This window comes from Acomys minous (genome assembly GCF_964271855.1).
Source record: "Acomys minous genome assembly, chromosome: 1".
In the NCBI taxonomy this organism is placed as follows: Eukaryota; Metazoa; Chordata; class Mammalia; order Rodentia; family Muridae; genus Acomys; species Acomys minous.
Genome location: NC_140483.1, coordinates 127254301 through 127272362, shown reverse-complemented (window position 1 = coordinate 127272362; position 18062 = coordinate 127254301). Strand labels below are relative to the sequence as shown.

At 35.1% G+C, this 18062-nt stretch overlaps 1 protein-coding gene across 1 annotated transcript in view; it reads left to right on the top strand.

Annotated features, from left to right (window-relative positions):
• Positions 1-18062, top strand: part of CNBD1 (cyclic nucleotide binding domain containing 1) — a 320137-nt gene that overhangs the window by 43103 nt on the left and 258972 nt on the right. The window contains exon 4 of the mRNA XM_084793629.1: positions 10373-10528. Within this exon, the coding sequence (XP_084649755.1) occupies positions 10373-10528 (156 nt within the window). The remainder of the gene's footprint in view (positions 1-10372; positions 10529-18062) is intronic.

The following is an 18062-nucleotide window of genomic DNA, read 5'->3' as shown; positions in this document are numbered from 1 at the left end:
TTATCCTCCATCTCTGCCCATTATCCCCTACTTGTACACCTCTGTGCTTTTCAGTACTCTTTCTTTGTTATGTATCCTTAATATTTTAATGATGATGTATCACTGGAATTTATTTTTCTGCTCATGTATTTGGTGTTCACTGTGTTTCTTGTGCCTATATAGATACACCTTTCCTTAGTCTGGGGAAGATTTCTTCTTTGATCCTGGGACTCTTCTCCCTCTTCTATGTCTATAGCTGGAAGGTTAGGTCTTTTCACAGTGTCTCCCATTTCTCACGTATTACTTTCCTGTGGGTCCCCTGCCCCCTTTTTGTGTTCTTTGCTTGTATTGTCTAGTTCCTCTACTTTATTTTCAAGTTCTGATATTCTGTCTTCTGATTTATTCTACGTACGAAGTTTTATAATTGTGCTGCTGCTATTTTTCCAATTCCATTTCAATTAAGCTTGAATTCTCTCCAGTGTTTCTATATATTTACTTAATTTGGTTCTTAAGTCCCATGTTTTCAAAAATCACTTCCATCCACCTTATATTTGTGATTTCTCTGGCACCAAGTAAGTGTTTATTCTCTTTATAGTCCTTGATCCATTTCTTCATGTCTTCTTCAAGCCCCATGAATTCTTTGATAAAATTTATACTTTTTCTTTAAAATTTTGTGCCCTGGTGTTCTAGGAAATTTTCTTGGAAAATATTCCTATAGCACTTCTGGGCAGTGTGTGTGTGTGTGTGTGTGTGTGTGTGTGTGTGTGTGTGTGTGTAAATATTGTCATGATTATATCTTTCTGATGAGAGCTGCAAAGTTCTTTTGCTGGTAGTTCTGTGTCTGATATGAACATAACAGTCCAAGCCAGAGCACACAATATGCAGGCCAGGTAAGACCTGAAGGTTCAGTATAGCTTAGGTGGAATGAAACCAGGTGCACGCAGTGGTCAGGGCTGGCAGGAAAGAGATGCATCCTGGTCTCTGCTGGAGTTTGGAGGCCTATCTGGAGATATTACAAGGGGGAGGAGAATCATGTAGACTCGCACAGTTAGAACCTGCAGCAAGTTGTGCCGAGTATGGCTGAATGAAGAGATTAGGTATTGTGTGAAAGGAATCTGTTCCTTGTGGATAGGCTCCAAGCAACCTGGCCAGAACCTGGAGCTTGTTGTAAATAGGTCTCTTCTTAATAGGCTATGGTACTGATAGCTTGACCCAGGTTCTATGTGGAGGGTTTGAGAAGGTGTAAAGAGGAGAAGATCTGATGGATTTACTAGCTACACCCCAGTATAAGATATACATGACATGGCTGGGTGGAAAAGGTGGATATGGTATGTTGCTATTTTCTAGGAGTTGATGAAAGATGTCCACATGGATACTGAAAGACAACTGTACACTTATTAAATTTAGCAGCAAATCTCATGTTTCACTTAATATGCACAACATGGAAATTTGGAGTTTTTTCTTCATAAGAACATTTTTATAAAGTCTTACTAGTCTCCTATAGTAACTAGACACAAGATCAGTTAAAGAAAAGAGAAGTGGCCAAGGCAGCCTATGGAAAGTACACATTTTGAAGTTGATCCAAGTAGTAGCAGTATTTTCTGAAATTTTCTTACTTGTCTTATATAATTTTAATCAGATAATTTTGAGGAAGAACTTTTTGTCAATTTGCTTTGTTTCTAGCAGCCAAGATCACTTTTACAGTACCCCCAAATTACAACTTCAGCCTGCCCAGAGAGCTCTTTTGGGTATATGTGTCATGGTCTCAAAATTCTGAATGCTCATTCAGCCATGTTACCCATCACTTCCAAGCTTTCCAACTGTGTCAGAGCAAAAAAAATAGTCACTTAAGCTTCAACTAAAGGCACTAATGGTTAGAATAACACAGTTGTTTGAATTGGGGCTTAGAATTCTACTTTGGCACTGTATGTAGATTTCATGTAAATTTAAGTGGCCAAGAACTTATCTGAAATATACTATTTGTAATTCTATATCATATTAATACATTAAACATATTACTATATTGAGTATAATATATTAATATATACTACATGTTTCCTAAAAACATTTGAAAACAATCATTTTATTTAGTGTCTCAAAAGCCTTGATGGATTATACATTTTCTCTAAAAGTGTTATTTGTGGAGAATATTAGAAAATAACAACAAATATTTTCAAATGAGGCAAGGGAAACCTGAAGCAAATTATTTCTGATTGATTGGAAGATATGAAAATCTGTAAAAATGCACTGCAAGCTTGTGTTTTTGAGTGCATCTCCCCCATGCTGTTAAAATTACTTAAGTGATACAGTTGCATGCAAGGACTGCTTATTTCATGGTACCTTGCATTGCCCCTCAGGACTATTAATAAATATTTAAGCATGGGATAGTTGAAAGGCACATATATATGTTTAAGTTAGCATAATTGAAACTACCTTCTTATGATCACAGAATCCATACTTTGCCGAAGTTTCGAGGTTTACTAAATGAGATTTCTGTCTTGTATTTCAAAATATAGAGTCATAGATATTATGTTACCATGCTCTAAAAAATAAAAAAAAAACACATTGCCTTAAAAGAGATCACATGATAATACCTTAACATTTATCTATTCACTTGAACAATGCATACTGAGAAGCAACAGTGTGCTAAATGAAACCCAACCAGGTTCCCTGCAATAGGACTTGGCAGTGTTGAAAGGCTCTGAGTAAGGAATGATAATTGTAGGCATTTCATGCCTGAGGTGCCCACAGAAAGGTGCCATTGCATTAGATTGGAGAGTGTACAGCAACCTTAAGTAAGGCATTACACAATAAATGATGTGAAGTTTTCAGGAAAACTGAAAGTTGGCCAAGAGATGGAGGAAGAAACAAAACTACTGGTGATATTGGACACATTGTTGATTATCCAAACATTGACAAGGCACCTGTAGTCGATATTAGAATTGCTCAGTTTGCTACTTATTACCATGGATTTTTGTTCACTTTTAAAAAATAAAAACTCACAATCAGACCCCTGAGTACTGATATGGCTGTGGCGAATGGAAATAAGGACAGCAAAAGAAAAGCTGCTCTCAGGAGCAACATTTGGATCTTTTGGAAATTGTTAGGAACAGAAGAAAATGGGAGTGTTGCACAAAACACCTCTCATGTCAAAGGGCCTGAGAGAGCGCTTAGCCTGTTCTGAATATAAGCGACCATGATAGGGAACATGGGTTTTTGTTGCTCTGCATGGTGTGTTGTAAGATGCAAACAATTTGATAACTGTAGAAGTTCTTTTGTAGTCATTGTATAATACAACTAAGTAAAACCAGTACAGGCAGTCTGCAAATGAAGTTTACACGTACCCTTCAACAAGGTTTACTATAATGAGAGAGTGTCTAGGCCATGACGGGGCATCAGGCTGGGTGGGAGAATATTACACAAACTATATGATATATGGAGGATATCTAAGTATAAGGAGAATGTAAAAGAAGAAGAGGGCTCACTTTAAATAGCAGAGAAGAGCTTCATTAAGAATGAGAATAATATTGGCAAATACAAATGAGCTAAATATTTTGAATGTAACTTTTTCATATAGTTTTCCTGATTAGTTCATAACTCCTCTTACTGTATGTAGTCTATTATACATAAATAAAATCCATATGCATTTAGAAAAGATGTAATTGTACATTATTGGGTTTTTTTTAACCAAATAAGTAGATTTTGGCTTTCATTGCCACAGAAAAGCTTAGGCAGAGTACCTATGTGAGATGTATATTAATTTGCCTTGCTGGAATAACAATTTTGCAATTTATATTCATCTCAAATATTTATGTTGCATTCTTTAAATGTGCCAATTTTTTTACTAATGAAAAATTAAAAAATAGAATAATAGGAGAGGGAAAGATACCACTATGAAAAGAATGACAGGGGAAGCCAAAGGAGTATTTTCAGAGGGTAGCCTTCATCACCTGGCCTAATCCCTGAGCAGGCTTTCTGAGGAGTTTCCTATCAATCTCAAAATTAAAAAAGCATGACTTCCTGCAACATCTTAGAGGTGGTGCAATAATTATGTGATGTAGTTCAGTGTCAAAGATGTGATATTGAGCGTACTTTAAAATTGTACACTGTCAGTTCACAGCACAGACTATTTCTCAGGTTTCTGTCTCAGACAGAGCATCAGGGAGAAGTGGTATTATTAAGGCTGTGGAATCAGGCCAAACACACACACAGACACACACAGACACACACACACACACACACACACACACACACACACACACACACACACAAAATCAAAGCATTTTCCATATATATTCGAGAAAACATAGTAGGTATTTATAGTAAAGTAACAAAACCTCTGCCATCAGTTCTGAATATTACATTTAGCTTTTGAGTTGGTAGAAGTTAATCATATGTTAACCCACTTTATAGGTTTTACCTGATAATAGAAAGCTGTCAGGCCAGACACATAGGACAGCAATGAATGACTGTAACAGAGGTAGAGTTACCCAGGATAGCTTGGCTCTGGATATGCCATATTCCAATTCTGTACACTTGTCAAGTTCTAATCAGTCTTGTGACATCTTTAATTATTTTGACATTTATAGTTTATGTGTTGTGTGTGTGTGTGTGTGTGTGTGTGTGTGTGTGTGTGTGCCTGCATATATTTTCGTGCACTACATATATACAATCTCTGCAGAGTCTAGAAGAGTTCATTGGATCCCCTGGTATTGGAGTTGCAGAGAGTTGTGATCCACCAGGTGTGTTCTGGGAATTGAACCTGTGACCTCAGGAAGTGCTAAACAATACTCTTAACCACTAAAGTGTCTGTCATCTTCTAGATTCATAGAATCTTCAACATAGGTTTTTTCCCCTAAAAACATTAACTACATTAGTGATGCTTCATATGCCTAAATCAAACACATTCCTGGGCAAAAATAAAACTTGGGAGGGACTAGTAATTAAGGAAAAGAACTGACAATTTTTAGGAACTGCCTATATGGATCAGATTTCCTTGCATTAAGATAGAAGACAAGAAAGTTTAAGTCTAATTCATTAACAGCATATTAGCCATTAGAATGGTGATTGCAAATGTGAAAGGTGGATTTTGCTGAAGTATATTTACTAGTGCCCCTGTTAAGATGGTTTTGGTTAGAAGCATGTCAGGGTAATAGGGAGGCTGCTAAGTTGTAAGTTGTGCTCCATTACTGAGGCATTCTAACTTGGAGTGATAGAACATTCTAGAAGAAAAGCAGTATAGAGAAAAAGGCAGGAAATAAGAGGATCTATTAAATGATTAAAGAATTCACACACTGTTGGAAACTGTGACTCCTGGGCATGAGGATTGAGAACATTTAAGAGTAAAAAGTCTTTCGGTAAATATTAAGTACTTTGTCTCACACAGGCTGTGACAGTGCTTTAGAATACCTTCATATTATAAACTCCACTGTAGTAAAAGTGCTCTGACAGGTGCTTTGTTTAGTTTTTGAGAAATAATACCATACTGTCATCCTTGAGGCACTAATTCCCAATAATCATACTGATACTTTTAATTAACTCTAAATTCTTAAGGCCTTTGTCCTATGCTGGTGCCCAACAAGCTCCTAAAACTCAAAATAGCCTGTTTACCACAATCTGTCTTCTCCTGGGTTGATTCTTGCCTCTCCTCAGCCTCTCCATCACCTACCTCTTCTCTATCTTGCTGGCAAAACCCCCCACTTTTCTCCTTCCCAGATTTCCTCTCTCTCCCCCCGAAGTCTTAATCTATCTCCTCCTCTCTAGTGATCCGCTGTTCAGTTCTTTATTTTATCTTAGGTAGGCAAGGAAGGACAGAGTAGTATCTTACAAAAAGATTCCCCCAACAAGGAAATATATTACATTATAAATATTATAAATACATGATATAATCTGTATATATATATATATATAGTGTGTGTGTGTGTGTGTGTGTGTGTGTGTGTGTGTGTGTGTGTGTGTGTGTACCTACAAGCCAAGGAACACAGATTGTATTCAAAAGTTAGGTACATTGAAAGCTGAAACTTTAGGAGTAGTTTGAGTTTGGAACCTAATTTCTAATTTCACACTGAGATTTTTATGCCAGAAAATGGAAACACTTGAATTCTTTTATGGTCAGAGAAGTATTATCAAAATGTTCCCCAGCAATCATTTGTATTAATTCTCTTGAAAACTCTTTATTTAATTTTAAAAATCATTTTAATTTGTTACTTGTTTGCTTGTTGTTTGTTGCTTACTAATTTTTTTGAGACTATTGTATATGCTGGACATAAATCTCTGTTACATTTATAGTTGGCAAAGAATTTCTATCACTCTATGGATAGAGGATGGAAGGTGTCTTCAATTGTCTGTTTCTTCATTTGCTGTGAAGATTTTTGGTTTTATGAGGTTACCTATGTTGCCTGTTGTCCCTATTTTTTTAATGACCAGAGTCCTATTCAGAAAGTCCATATACATATGTGTTGAAGTGCACTCCCAATCTTTTCTCTAGTAGTTTCAGAATTCAGGTCTTATGTTGAAGTCCACAATCATTTGAGGATGATTTTTGTGCAGAGTGAACTCTAAATATATACTCTCATTCTTTTACATCTAGATATCTATTTTCCACAGCACTATTTGTTAGAAGATAGGTTTATTTGCCTAATGTATATTTTTTGTGCCTATTAAATTCAAGTGGCTGTAGTTGCAAGAAATTATATATCTCTATCTCTATCTATCTATCTATCTATCTATCTATCTATCTATCTATCTATCTATGTCCTTGATTCTATTCAACTAACCTATGTTTCTCTTTTTTTGCAAATATCATTCTATGGTTCTATAGTATAACTTGAAATCAGGTGTGATGATACTTTCAGCAGTATTCATTAGGTTCACAATTACTTAACTATCTGTAGCCTTTTGTGATTCCATGGGAATATATGCATGTAAAGAATGGGCCTAGAATTTTTATTAGGCTTGCATCAAATCTATAGATTTCTACCTGTGAAATGGCCCAGTATTTTATCCAGGCAATGAGCATGGGAGATATTTCTAACTCCTAAGACCTACTTCAAATTATTTCTTCAGTGTCTTAAAACAGCCAATGGTGAGCTGATCATACCCCAATGGATATCTCCATATACATACTCATATGGATTTCCCTGATTATTGTCATAAAACCAAACCAAATCAATACAAAATGACAAGGGCATTTGTAGGTTTGGGGGTAGGTGGGTTGATAGGGTAAGGGGGGAGATAAGAAATAATGATAGGAAAATCGAGATGCATTACATACTGGTATTAAAACATGTAAAGATATATTTAATAAAAACAAGCAAAACACTTCCAAATAAGGATAGATCCTGTTCTCGTACCCATTATGTTTTTTTTTTATTGTAGCATTGTGACTGTTCATATTGAGAGTTAATTATCAAAGAGCAGTGTTTGTTTATTCCTTTTTTTTTTTTTTCATTTTTCTTTTTGGTGGTGGTGGTGGTGTGTATGTTTGCACACTTTACCATTTTAATTTTCTAGTCTGGAATTACTTATCTCTCTGATTTCTTGGGTGTAGTTAACCTTTTAAGACTGTTTTTTCCTTTAAAGCATCCTCTGCAGGGCTGGATTTGTGGCACATACTGCAAATTGTATTTTTTTCATGGAATATCTTACATTGTTCATCTAATGTGATTGAAGGTTTTGCTGTGAATTATAATCTTGGCTGGCATCTATGGTCTCTTATTGTCTGTGACACATTTGTTTAGGCCCTTCTGCCTTTTAGAATCTCCACTGAGAATTCAGATATAATTATAATACATCTGCTTTATATGTTACTTGGTCTTTTTTCCTTTCAGCTTTTAATAGTCTTTGTTCTATGTGTTTATTGTTTTGATTATTATGTGTCAAAGGGACATTCTTTTGGGATCCAGTTTATCCGGTGTTCTGTTATACCTCTTATGCCTTGATATGAATCTCTTTCTTTAGGGAAATTTCCTTCTATGGTTTTATTGTAAATATTTTCAGTCTTTGACCTTATTCATTCTCCTTTCCCTATTCTTATTATTCTTAGATTTGACTTTTACACAGTGCTCCAGATTTCCTACGTATTATGTACCAAGACTTATATAGATTTCCCAGTTTCTTTGACTGAGGTATTCATTGCATCTACTGTGTCTTCAGCACCTGAGATTCTATCTCCCATCTCTTGTGTTCTGTTCCTGAGGCTTGCCTCTGATGTTCTTGGTCAAGTTCTTACATTTTTCATTTCTGTATTTCTCTCACTTTGGGTTTTCTTTATTGATTCAATTTCTTCTTACAGATCTTGGAACATTCTATTCATTTCCTCTTTAATGACCTTTATAATATCCATGAAACTACTTTAATATCTCCTTCTTACGCTTTAACTGTGTTACAGTATTCAGGGCCCACTTCTGTTAATGTTGCTGAGTCCTAGTGGAGACATAGTGCTCTGGATGGTATTGATTATGTTTTTATGCTGGCATCTAGGCATCTGGGATAGGAAGTTTGGAATTTTAGGTGCTGTAGTTAGCTTAGCTGCTTTTCTGGATTATCTTGCCAGAATGACCTATAGGTTCCAGGGAGTGCCTTCGGGACTTGGGGCCTGGGATAAAGCAGTGAGTGTGGGGAAGGACTTTTGAAGAGGAAGGAATGTGTGATTCACTGAGATGGGCCAAAGGAGAAGGGAGCCTGCATTTGTCCTGTGGCAGAGCCTGGAGTAATAAACAAATATGGAAACAAAACCCACTTGTTCTCCAAATAATAGAATGGCAGTAACAGAAAACAGCCCTTTTGGGTATATATGGACAATGAAATCTAATAGAGCAACAAAAGATTAAACTACAGCCATTAAATCTAATGAACATAATGTTGAAGAATTTTTTTTACAAAGCTATAAAAATCCACTGAAATCATTTCCAATAAATTTAAAATATGCAAAAATACAATTTTTTATAGGAGTGCATATACATTTTATAAATCTTTCTGGAAACAAATGCAATTAATCAAAACAAAATTTAGTCTGTAGTTACATCTGGACTGAAGCTCTTTGCACACAGGAAATAGTTTTGCATTTTTGTACATACTGGTTATGCTCTACTTCAAAAATCTGCCAGGGTCTCTTGTAATTAGTCATTTTCCCCCTTGGTCCTCTTTTCTTTTAATGTATTATGAATATCTATTACAATAAATTTTAATTTATAATAAAAAACAATGTCCAAAATGTACACTATCAACAGGAGAGTATCAATTTTCATTCTCTCTCTAATAACTTACTCTATATGATATAAATTTCATAAATAATTTCAGGCATTCTATTACATAGAGTGAAAATTAATCTATAAATAATTGGGTGCAAAAATACCTAAAAATCACAAATGACCAATTGAAGCTATTCATAGTTTTTCTATTTAACAAGCCAAAATTATTTTAAAACAAAACTTCATTTAAAAGAGATATTATTTATTTTCTAGAAAATACCTACTATGATATCCTTAGAGTAGTTTGTCTCCTGTCCATCTTACATATTTCAGCTTACATGCTTTTGTATCTCCACTTCATTTTTTGTCTCTGTTTTTCTTCATTGATGATCTCTATCTCTGTATGTCTCTTTCCAAAGAAATAGTTCACTTTCTGAAATTTCCAGTGTTTATAAACGAGAGAGGGGTGTTGGCGCTAATGTTATGAGATGATGTATATATAAAGTCACAGCAAAGGCAGCAGCACTTATAATGCAGTAAATGTTAGATGCAAATGAGATAGTTTCCTTTTGTTATGCCACATACCTTCTACTCAACTTCTAAATTCTTTCCAAGTATATTTATGATTTGATATATTATCAGGAATTAATTGGTGAATGTTTAGGTTATTTTATCCTTTATTTTCTTATTAAAGATGAATATCAGGAAAATGAACTAGAAATAGTTCAAATTATCACTAATTCCTATATTTATTGGAGGAATGAAGTGCACAATAAGCTATAAGATATGAATATGGTTTTGATAACTACTTTCAAGATATTTATAGTTTATAATCAGGAAAGAACAATTAAAAGTTGTTCTAAAAACAGATAAACAGCTCTGCTTAATGGGAAGGGAAGTCATGGATTTGAACATTTTCCTTGAATTTATATATATTTTTAAATGGTTACAACTTATAACATATAACCAAGTTATATGTGTAAAATACTTTATATATGCTAATTTCTATGCTCAGGGTACAATGGAGTAGAAATATAATATACTGGTGGCTAAAAAAAAAAAAAAGGAAGCTCTGAGAAAACGAATGCCATTCAAATGTTGATTTATTGTCAAACCATATATTTCTTCTGTTGAGAATAAAGTAAAACTATGTAAAATTTTTATGTATTGTGAAATATTATTAGTATTGTTTTCTTGTTCAGAAAAAGTGTTGAAAAGATAGAAGAAAAGAAACTCCAGCCTGATGAGTCACACAACATCGGTGTGTATATCAGACAAGCACATGGTGGCCCTAGTCTATATGAAGAAGAAAAATCCACAACAAAGTTCCAAGAGTTCTTAGATATCTTAAAGAAACTGTGAGTATTCTGAATGGAGCCATTTATTTCACTGAAGACTATTTTGACTGATTTTTTTCGTTAGTTTGCAAACGCATATGCATTATTCATGACATAGCACGAATGATGAGCTCAGCAAGGAAAGTCCAGAGACTACTTTGATAGCACCACCAACTTCACGAACTCAGTATTCACGGCAAACTGGATATGCTGCTAAACTGGTGGCTCCCATTTTAATTTTACATTAGAAGTGAAACATGCACTATGTGCTTATGATCAGCAAAAAATTATGCTTATGATTTCACTAGTTTTTGATTACTTGATGGCTTTCTACAGAATTTAAACTGTCTTTTTCAATATAGAGCCTTTAAATGCACTTAACTTTTGTTACCTTTCATTTCCTGGAGCATTTCTTCTTGCAACTGGGACTTTACTGCTTAGTGGTAGATGGAAGAGAAATAGGGAAAAACACGGGACAGGAAAGAAAATGAGATTATAATACAATTGCATCTATTACCACTTTTCCTTCCTTCCTTTAAGTCTTTCCATATACCTCTCCTTCCTCACCTTCAAATCCATGACCTCCCTTTTATTAATTGTTGTTGCACATATATGTTTATATGGATTGTATAAAATTTTTGATCTAGTTCTTATGGCAGTTGTTTGAGGCAGCTGTGCTCGGTTATTAGAACAATATATATTCTGAAATTAATCTTTGAGCTTTCATTCTTTCAGGACACATAAATGCTCAAATTTTCAAAGCCAGCAAGGAAGAGTCTGTGTTTATTTATTTTAAAATTTTTTAGCTAGTTAAATAATTATTGTTGGGGAGAGGGCATGCTACGTAAAAACCAGAGGATGACTTTGTGGAGTTGGTTCACTACTTCTACCTACCTGTACATGGGCTCTACTTTTACGTAAAACTGATGTTGTCAGGACTGCACAGCAAGTGCCTTTCTGTGATGAACCATCTTGTGGGCTTGAGTCTATGTTTCTTTTTTTGTGTTAAAATGGAAAATTGTATGGTCTAATCCCACAACGGTTGCTGTAGTCTAATAGCACAACCCTATGCTTCTGATTCCACATCTAAACTAAAAAACGAGTGGGCAGGTAGTTCCCTTAAGGATATTAGCCATTTTGAGTAACATGGATATTTTTATATTAATCATATTTGATGAGGTTGGATGCTTTAAGTGTAAAACACAAAAATGAGTCCACTAAATTCTGTTTGTTGGTGAATATGTTGCCAGGTCTGTAGCAGTTTATTTCTGACTAACTGAACCATAGTCAGATAGGTTGATAAGCCGCTTTAGTGATGTAAAAATAGCTACCTTATACTTTCTAAAATTCTTTGTTATTATGTTTGAATTTTAATGAATAAAAATTAATTTTGAGTTGTCATAGCTACTTTCAAAGGAAATGCAAATATTTCTAAGAATATTAAAAATCTGTTGAATATTGATAATTTGGTGTGATACTTAATCACATTGACTTCATTATAACTTCTACTTCAAGCCAGTAATTATGAGTTTAGTACTGATGAGGAGAAATGGCTTCAAAACATAAAAATTATCAGCAGACATCCGTATCATTGAGGTGGCATCAATCAGAACCTATTTGAGAACTAGATGGTACAGCAGCAACGGATTGTCAAACAGACACAGTGAAGAAGAGAGAGAGAGAGAGAGAGAGAGAGAGAGAGAGAGAGAGAGAGAGAGAGAAAGAGACAGAGAGAGAGAGAGAGAGAGAGGAGAGAGAGAGGAGTGAGAGAGGAGAGAGAGAGAGAGAGAGAGAGAGAGAGAGAGAGAGAGAGAGAGGAAAAAGGATAGAAAAGTGACCTGGCTGACTTTGGGTTAAATTTTGTTTTTTAATGCATATCACATTGGCTACAAATTAATTATATGTGATAGCTAAGGCACTGAACTCTACATTAAGAACTGGTGCTGGGTAATTAAAACTACAGCAAACAAAAACAAGAATGAGGAACCTAGAAGAACATTATCTATTCCCACAATGGCAACATAAGTACATCCTGAAGGTTCTAAGGGCTCTGCAGCTGTAAGTCTCCTCAAGACATAGCTTAGAATCAAGTCTGGAACACTCCATTTGATTGGTGAATACTAGGACATAAGCTTTTCGTTGCTGTGCACCCGTTCATTAGATAAATTGTAAAGGGGCAGTATATTCTGATGGATACTTTTATTTAATTTATGCATAATTGGCAAAGGGAAACACTTCAAAAGAAAACAATTTTCAGAAGAAGTAAGCATTGAACAATAAATACAGCTAGAAGCTATGAGCAATTTTGCTTTATAAACAGCTTTGCACATTGTGGAAAATTATAATTTCTCCCATTTAAATGAACTCAAAATAAACATTTGAGCTCTTTTTAGTAATTTTTCCAGCACTGAAATTTCAGGAACATGCATTGTTTTATTTTTCACGGAAGCTTATATTCTTAAATAAAAGTGATAAAGTATATTGTGTGCCATGCTACTCAGTGATGAAGGATTAGAAGAAAGCTGAGGAAGCCTCAGGAGATAAGGCTTGGTGCAAACAATCAGTGAAACTCCCTGTGATGGGTGACAGGAAGAGATACTGCATGAAAAAGAAGGGCGTAGCCACGTCTCAGATAAATGTATTCTGTGCAAAGAAAAGTGCAAAAATATGGGTCAGCAACCCGGTCTGTAGCCCAGCAGCAAGCAAGGAGATCACTTCCCTGAAGTGCGGGGGCCTGTGGGGTGGGGGTGGGAGGTGGGAGGAGGCCTCAGAAGCATCGAGGAATCAGATCATCAAGAAGTGGCTCGCAGCCTGTGACGAGAGTTAATGTTGGTGGGGTGCGAGCAGTTCGTGTATTTGTAGTCAACTGTGTTTGTCGCGGGAAGACTCGAGGCAGGCTTTTCCACTGTGCGCTTGACTATAATACCACCAGCTTTTGAAATGCGATTATGAAATACTTTGTAGGAAACAATTTATTTATGATCTGCTAAATTCTAAAAAAGTGACTTATATGGGTTTGGGGGATGGTGCAAGGAGTGGGAGATGCAGGGAACTAAAACACAATCCGGGAAAGCAGCTTGAGATCCTTAGAGGAAACTTGGCCCAGTTGTTATCTCTTCTACTTTCTCCAATTAAAAATGCTTCTTTCGTGGGAACAAGGCATCTGAAGATCATTACGTTTCGGCAGAGCAGCGATGCAGAGCCACTTCTGAGGAAGGCCTCAGAGGACTCACTTCCTGAAAGAAATCAGTGTATTTGCCTTTTAGAATTAGGTTGTGTAAAATCCAAATGCAGCCTGGATCTCCCACTGTGACCACTGGTGAAGTGGCTCAGAAGATGAGGAGCCACAGTCTGGGACTACATTTTGGGGCTGTGTGCCAATCAGATGAAAACACTATGGAGCTATCAATTTTGCAGAAATGCTGCATTTGGAGGAAAGTTGCTTGGAAACAGGCTGGGAAACCTCTCATTTAGAAAAAAAGAATCCTCATTTGAAGCTGTGTTAATAAAGAATTGTGTAAATACGGACAGTTGTTTTTGACAAGGATAAGTATTTCTCACAGGAACCATGATCATAGATGGTATAGGAATGCGACTAAAGGAAGACAGTTACTTGAGGTGAAGTGACAAAGAACAAGAATGTAATCCTCTTTGACATCATATAGATATTATGGAAGAGGACAGTACTTGGTCTTGTTTTGTTTGCAGCAGCAAGAGCTATACTTACACTTGGGATGTCTGCTATGCAATCATCAGAAGAAGCCAGGTCATTCAGACTGCACTGAACATTAGCTGTGCAGTCTTTGCAAAGATTCTACCTCTTACTATCCAGCTTACTAATACATAATAGGCATAACCTCATGTTATCATTATTGTTGTTCGACCCAAATGAATCCAAAACAGCTTGTACATACTCTCTATGAGTGAATAAAAATTCGATACCATCTTAAGATATTTCTTTTCTGTCTACGAATAGATATTGGAGCACATGAGGTACTACAAATTACTAACACATCTTTTATACCAACTAAGACGTAAAAAAAAAAAAACAAGTAACCCTTAAGTACAGAAGGACCCAAAGCCACATATAAAAGAGACAAAAGGATAAAAGAGACAGAAAAACAAATAAGGGTTGTTTTTGAAGTTATTAAAGCCATCCAAATTGTTTGATATCTTTCTGCAGCTATTTCTAGAGTTTTACCTACAAAACAAACATGTACAGCCGTTCTCTATTAGAAACAACCACAAGGCATGTGATTTTCTAGGGTTAATGTGTTCAGGTGTGATTTTCTAAGTTCTAAAATTATTTTGCATATCACAATGTCTCCCTATCGTGCAAGCGCATATGTGTAAACCCAGTGGTATGCACGTGAATTAAAAATATTTGAAAAGTTAGGGCTTGCTCACAAGATGATAAAATATTTGTGAGAATTAGTAAGTACATTGAGGAGGTAATTAAAATTTTGTTAGACTTTACAATTTTTAAGAAATCATCTGTGCTTGTGGTAATTGACAGACAACTGTTACAATAAATCCGTGCACAAGACTCTGTGTTCTAGTGTGTTTACTAAATATGTAGTAAAATACAAATTAAAACCTGGTAGTCCATTTATGATCCATAACTGGGCTACTGTGTCTCTGTGGTATGTTATCTTTTTATTTTTTTTATTTTTAAATTTTTTTTGCTCTGTATGTATTTATTAAAATGCTACATTGAACAGCATTAGCATAATAAGACTTAATGCCCATAAGAAAAATGTGTTAAATGATCCATCCATACAATGCAGAATGCTTTAGTCCCAATACATTCCAAAGAGAGTGTAACATAGGTTATACACCCAGCAACCACACTTAGAATACACTTATGTTATCTTTTTAAAATATATTTGAAAAAAGGTATGGCAGGGGAGTTCAACTTTATCATTGTTTGCCTAAGTGCCATACTGATTTTCCTGCTCTGGATGGGTTTGCTTTCTGCCAGAAGTGTAAAAGGATCCCCTTTCTCCATGTTCTCACCAGTTTTTGCTGTTACTTGTTATTGAGACCCATTCTGACGAGGGTGGAACCTTAGTCCATATCTCTCATGGCTCAGTATGTTGAATATTTTTTCATAGGTTTATTTGCCATTTGTATTTCATTTCAGGCATGCAAGGATAGTTCAACATAAAACATTCTCAAGCATGATGAGTTATATTAATAAGAGTCAAGGGCTGAAATTATATGCTCAAATCCATAGATACAGAAAAAACTGCTAATATCTTTCCATAATGAATGTTGTGATGAAACTAGGAATAGAAACAAGATACTGCCACACAGTAAAGGCTATCCATGATAAGCCTATAGCCGAATAGAAACAAGATACTGCCACACAGTAAAGGCTATCCATGATAAGCCTATAGCCGAATAGAAACAAGATACTGCCACACAGTAAAGGCTATCCATGATAAGCCTATAGCCATCATTATAACAAATAGGGAAAGAACTATAAACTTCTTCAAAAAATCTGAAGTAAGAAAAGAATGTATATTCTTTCTACAGTCTTAGCTAGAATCATAAGACAAGAGCAAGAAATAAAGGGATACACACAGGAAGTGACAAACTCAAATTATCCATATGTGCAGACGATAAAATGTCTGAGAGACTCTATACACTCCATTTGAAAATTTTAAGAACCAATAAACATCTGCACAATCATTATGGCCAAAATCATTAGATTTATTAGTTATCAATATCAAAAACACTAGAAAAAATCAAGGAAACAATTCCATTAATAATAATTTAAAAACTACCTTGGATTATGCCTAACCAAGGAAATGAGAAACTCCTACAGCATGTTTGCTTGTGCAGAAAATGTCTTATAAACAAAAGGTACTTAATCCAAGAAGAAGTCCTAAAACTATGAATTATTTTTAAAGTGGAAAATGCTCAAGTTAGGCATCATCAAACATTTGATTTAGGTTCTATGGTTCTATAAGCATAAAATAGCACAGCACTGGCGCAAAAGAGACACATCAATCAATAGTGTAGAATGAAGGACAGATATAAACTCATGCTACCACAGACACTCCATGGTTGACAAACACACATTGGAGAAAATGTGGCGTCTTAAACAAGTGTTGCTAGAAAACTGGAAAACCAGCTGCAGAGGAATGTCCCCCATAGGCTCATGTGTTTTTATTCTTAGTCTCCAAATATTTGGCATGGTCTTGTTGAAGGACCTGTATGACTAGGGATAGGCTTGGAGGTTTCAAAAGTTTCCTAATGCGTTACCAGTGTATCACTCTTTGTCTCCTGTTTATGATTCAGGGCATGACTTCTTAATTATCGCTCCAACTCTGTCCCTGCTGTTGTGTCCACAATGGATTATAACTATCTGAAAGTCTGAACCCCATATAAACTCCTTTTATACGTTGTCTTGGTCACAGTGATTTATCATAGCAATAGAAAAGTAATAAAGACAACCTGTATTCTTCAGCCTGTGCAAAAATCAATTCTAGATGGATGAAGGATCTTAGCATAAGACATGAAAGTCTGGAGTCATGAAACACAGATAAAACACTTTGACATATTGTCATAAGCAAGGGCTTTCTGTAAAAAATATAATCTAGGGAATAAAGTAAATATTTAACAAGCAGAGTTGAATGAAACTGAAAAGTTCATCCCAAGAAAAGAAAACAATCAAGTGAAGAAATAGTTTGCAGAATGAAAAAAAGAGTTGCTAGCAAAAATTTGACAGAAAATTATTATGCAAGATGCACAAGTAATTAAAAAAACCTCTGAAAACAAAATACTCAGTCAACACATAATTAAGTAAATGAAGTTCTTAAAGGATGAACTACAAGTGGCCTGTGAACTCAAACTGTTCTGAGTATCTCCAAACTGTTTTGTAAAATAGTGTGTTGCTTGGCTCTTCTTCAGCATGGAAGTCGTTTTTTGCTGAGTGGAACTTTCTAACAGGAAGTCACGTTCTTTCATGGTTTCATTGCTTTGTTTCAACACTAAAGTCAGATACTTGATTTGGAATTTTGAAATTAATAATAGATTTTGTTAGATGCTTTTTATCATTTTATGATTGCTTTAAAAAATATGTCCTCTTTGGATTTTAAATTCTTGAAGCCTACACTTGATATCTTTATTCAGTTTTGCAATGTTGTTTATCATTAGTCCATCACATTTTTATTCTAATAAACTCATGTCCTCTGAGAAACGGCTTGCTTCTCATCAGAGCCTCTGTCTTATTTTTCCTCAGTATTTGCCACATCATTTAGTCTCATTACACTTTCTATTGTGTACTATTGTTTTCTGACTTCTTGTACACTGCTTCTCTTTTAAGCTGGGTCTTTTCTGAAATATTAGTTGCAATCACGGGGTTCTTCGATTATGCATTGTCATTTCCAAAAATTCACCTAATAGTTTCTTACTAAGAAATTAGTTATTTGCCTCAATTGTTCATAAGTATAATTTGTTTCTATACAACTTCTATACAACAATAATAAACATATTATTATGTTTAAATGTGTTATATATTTTACCAATTCTTCTGTTTTACTGAATT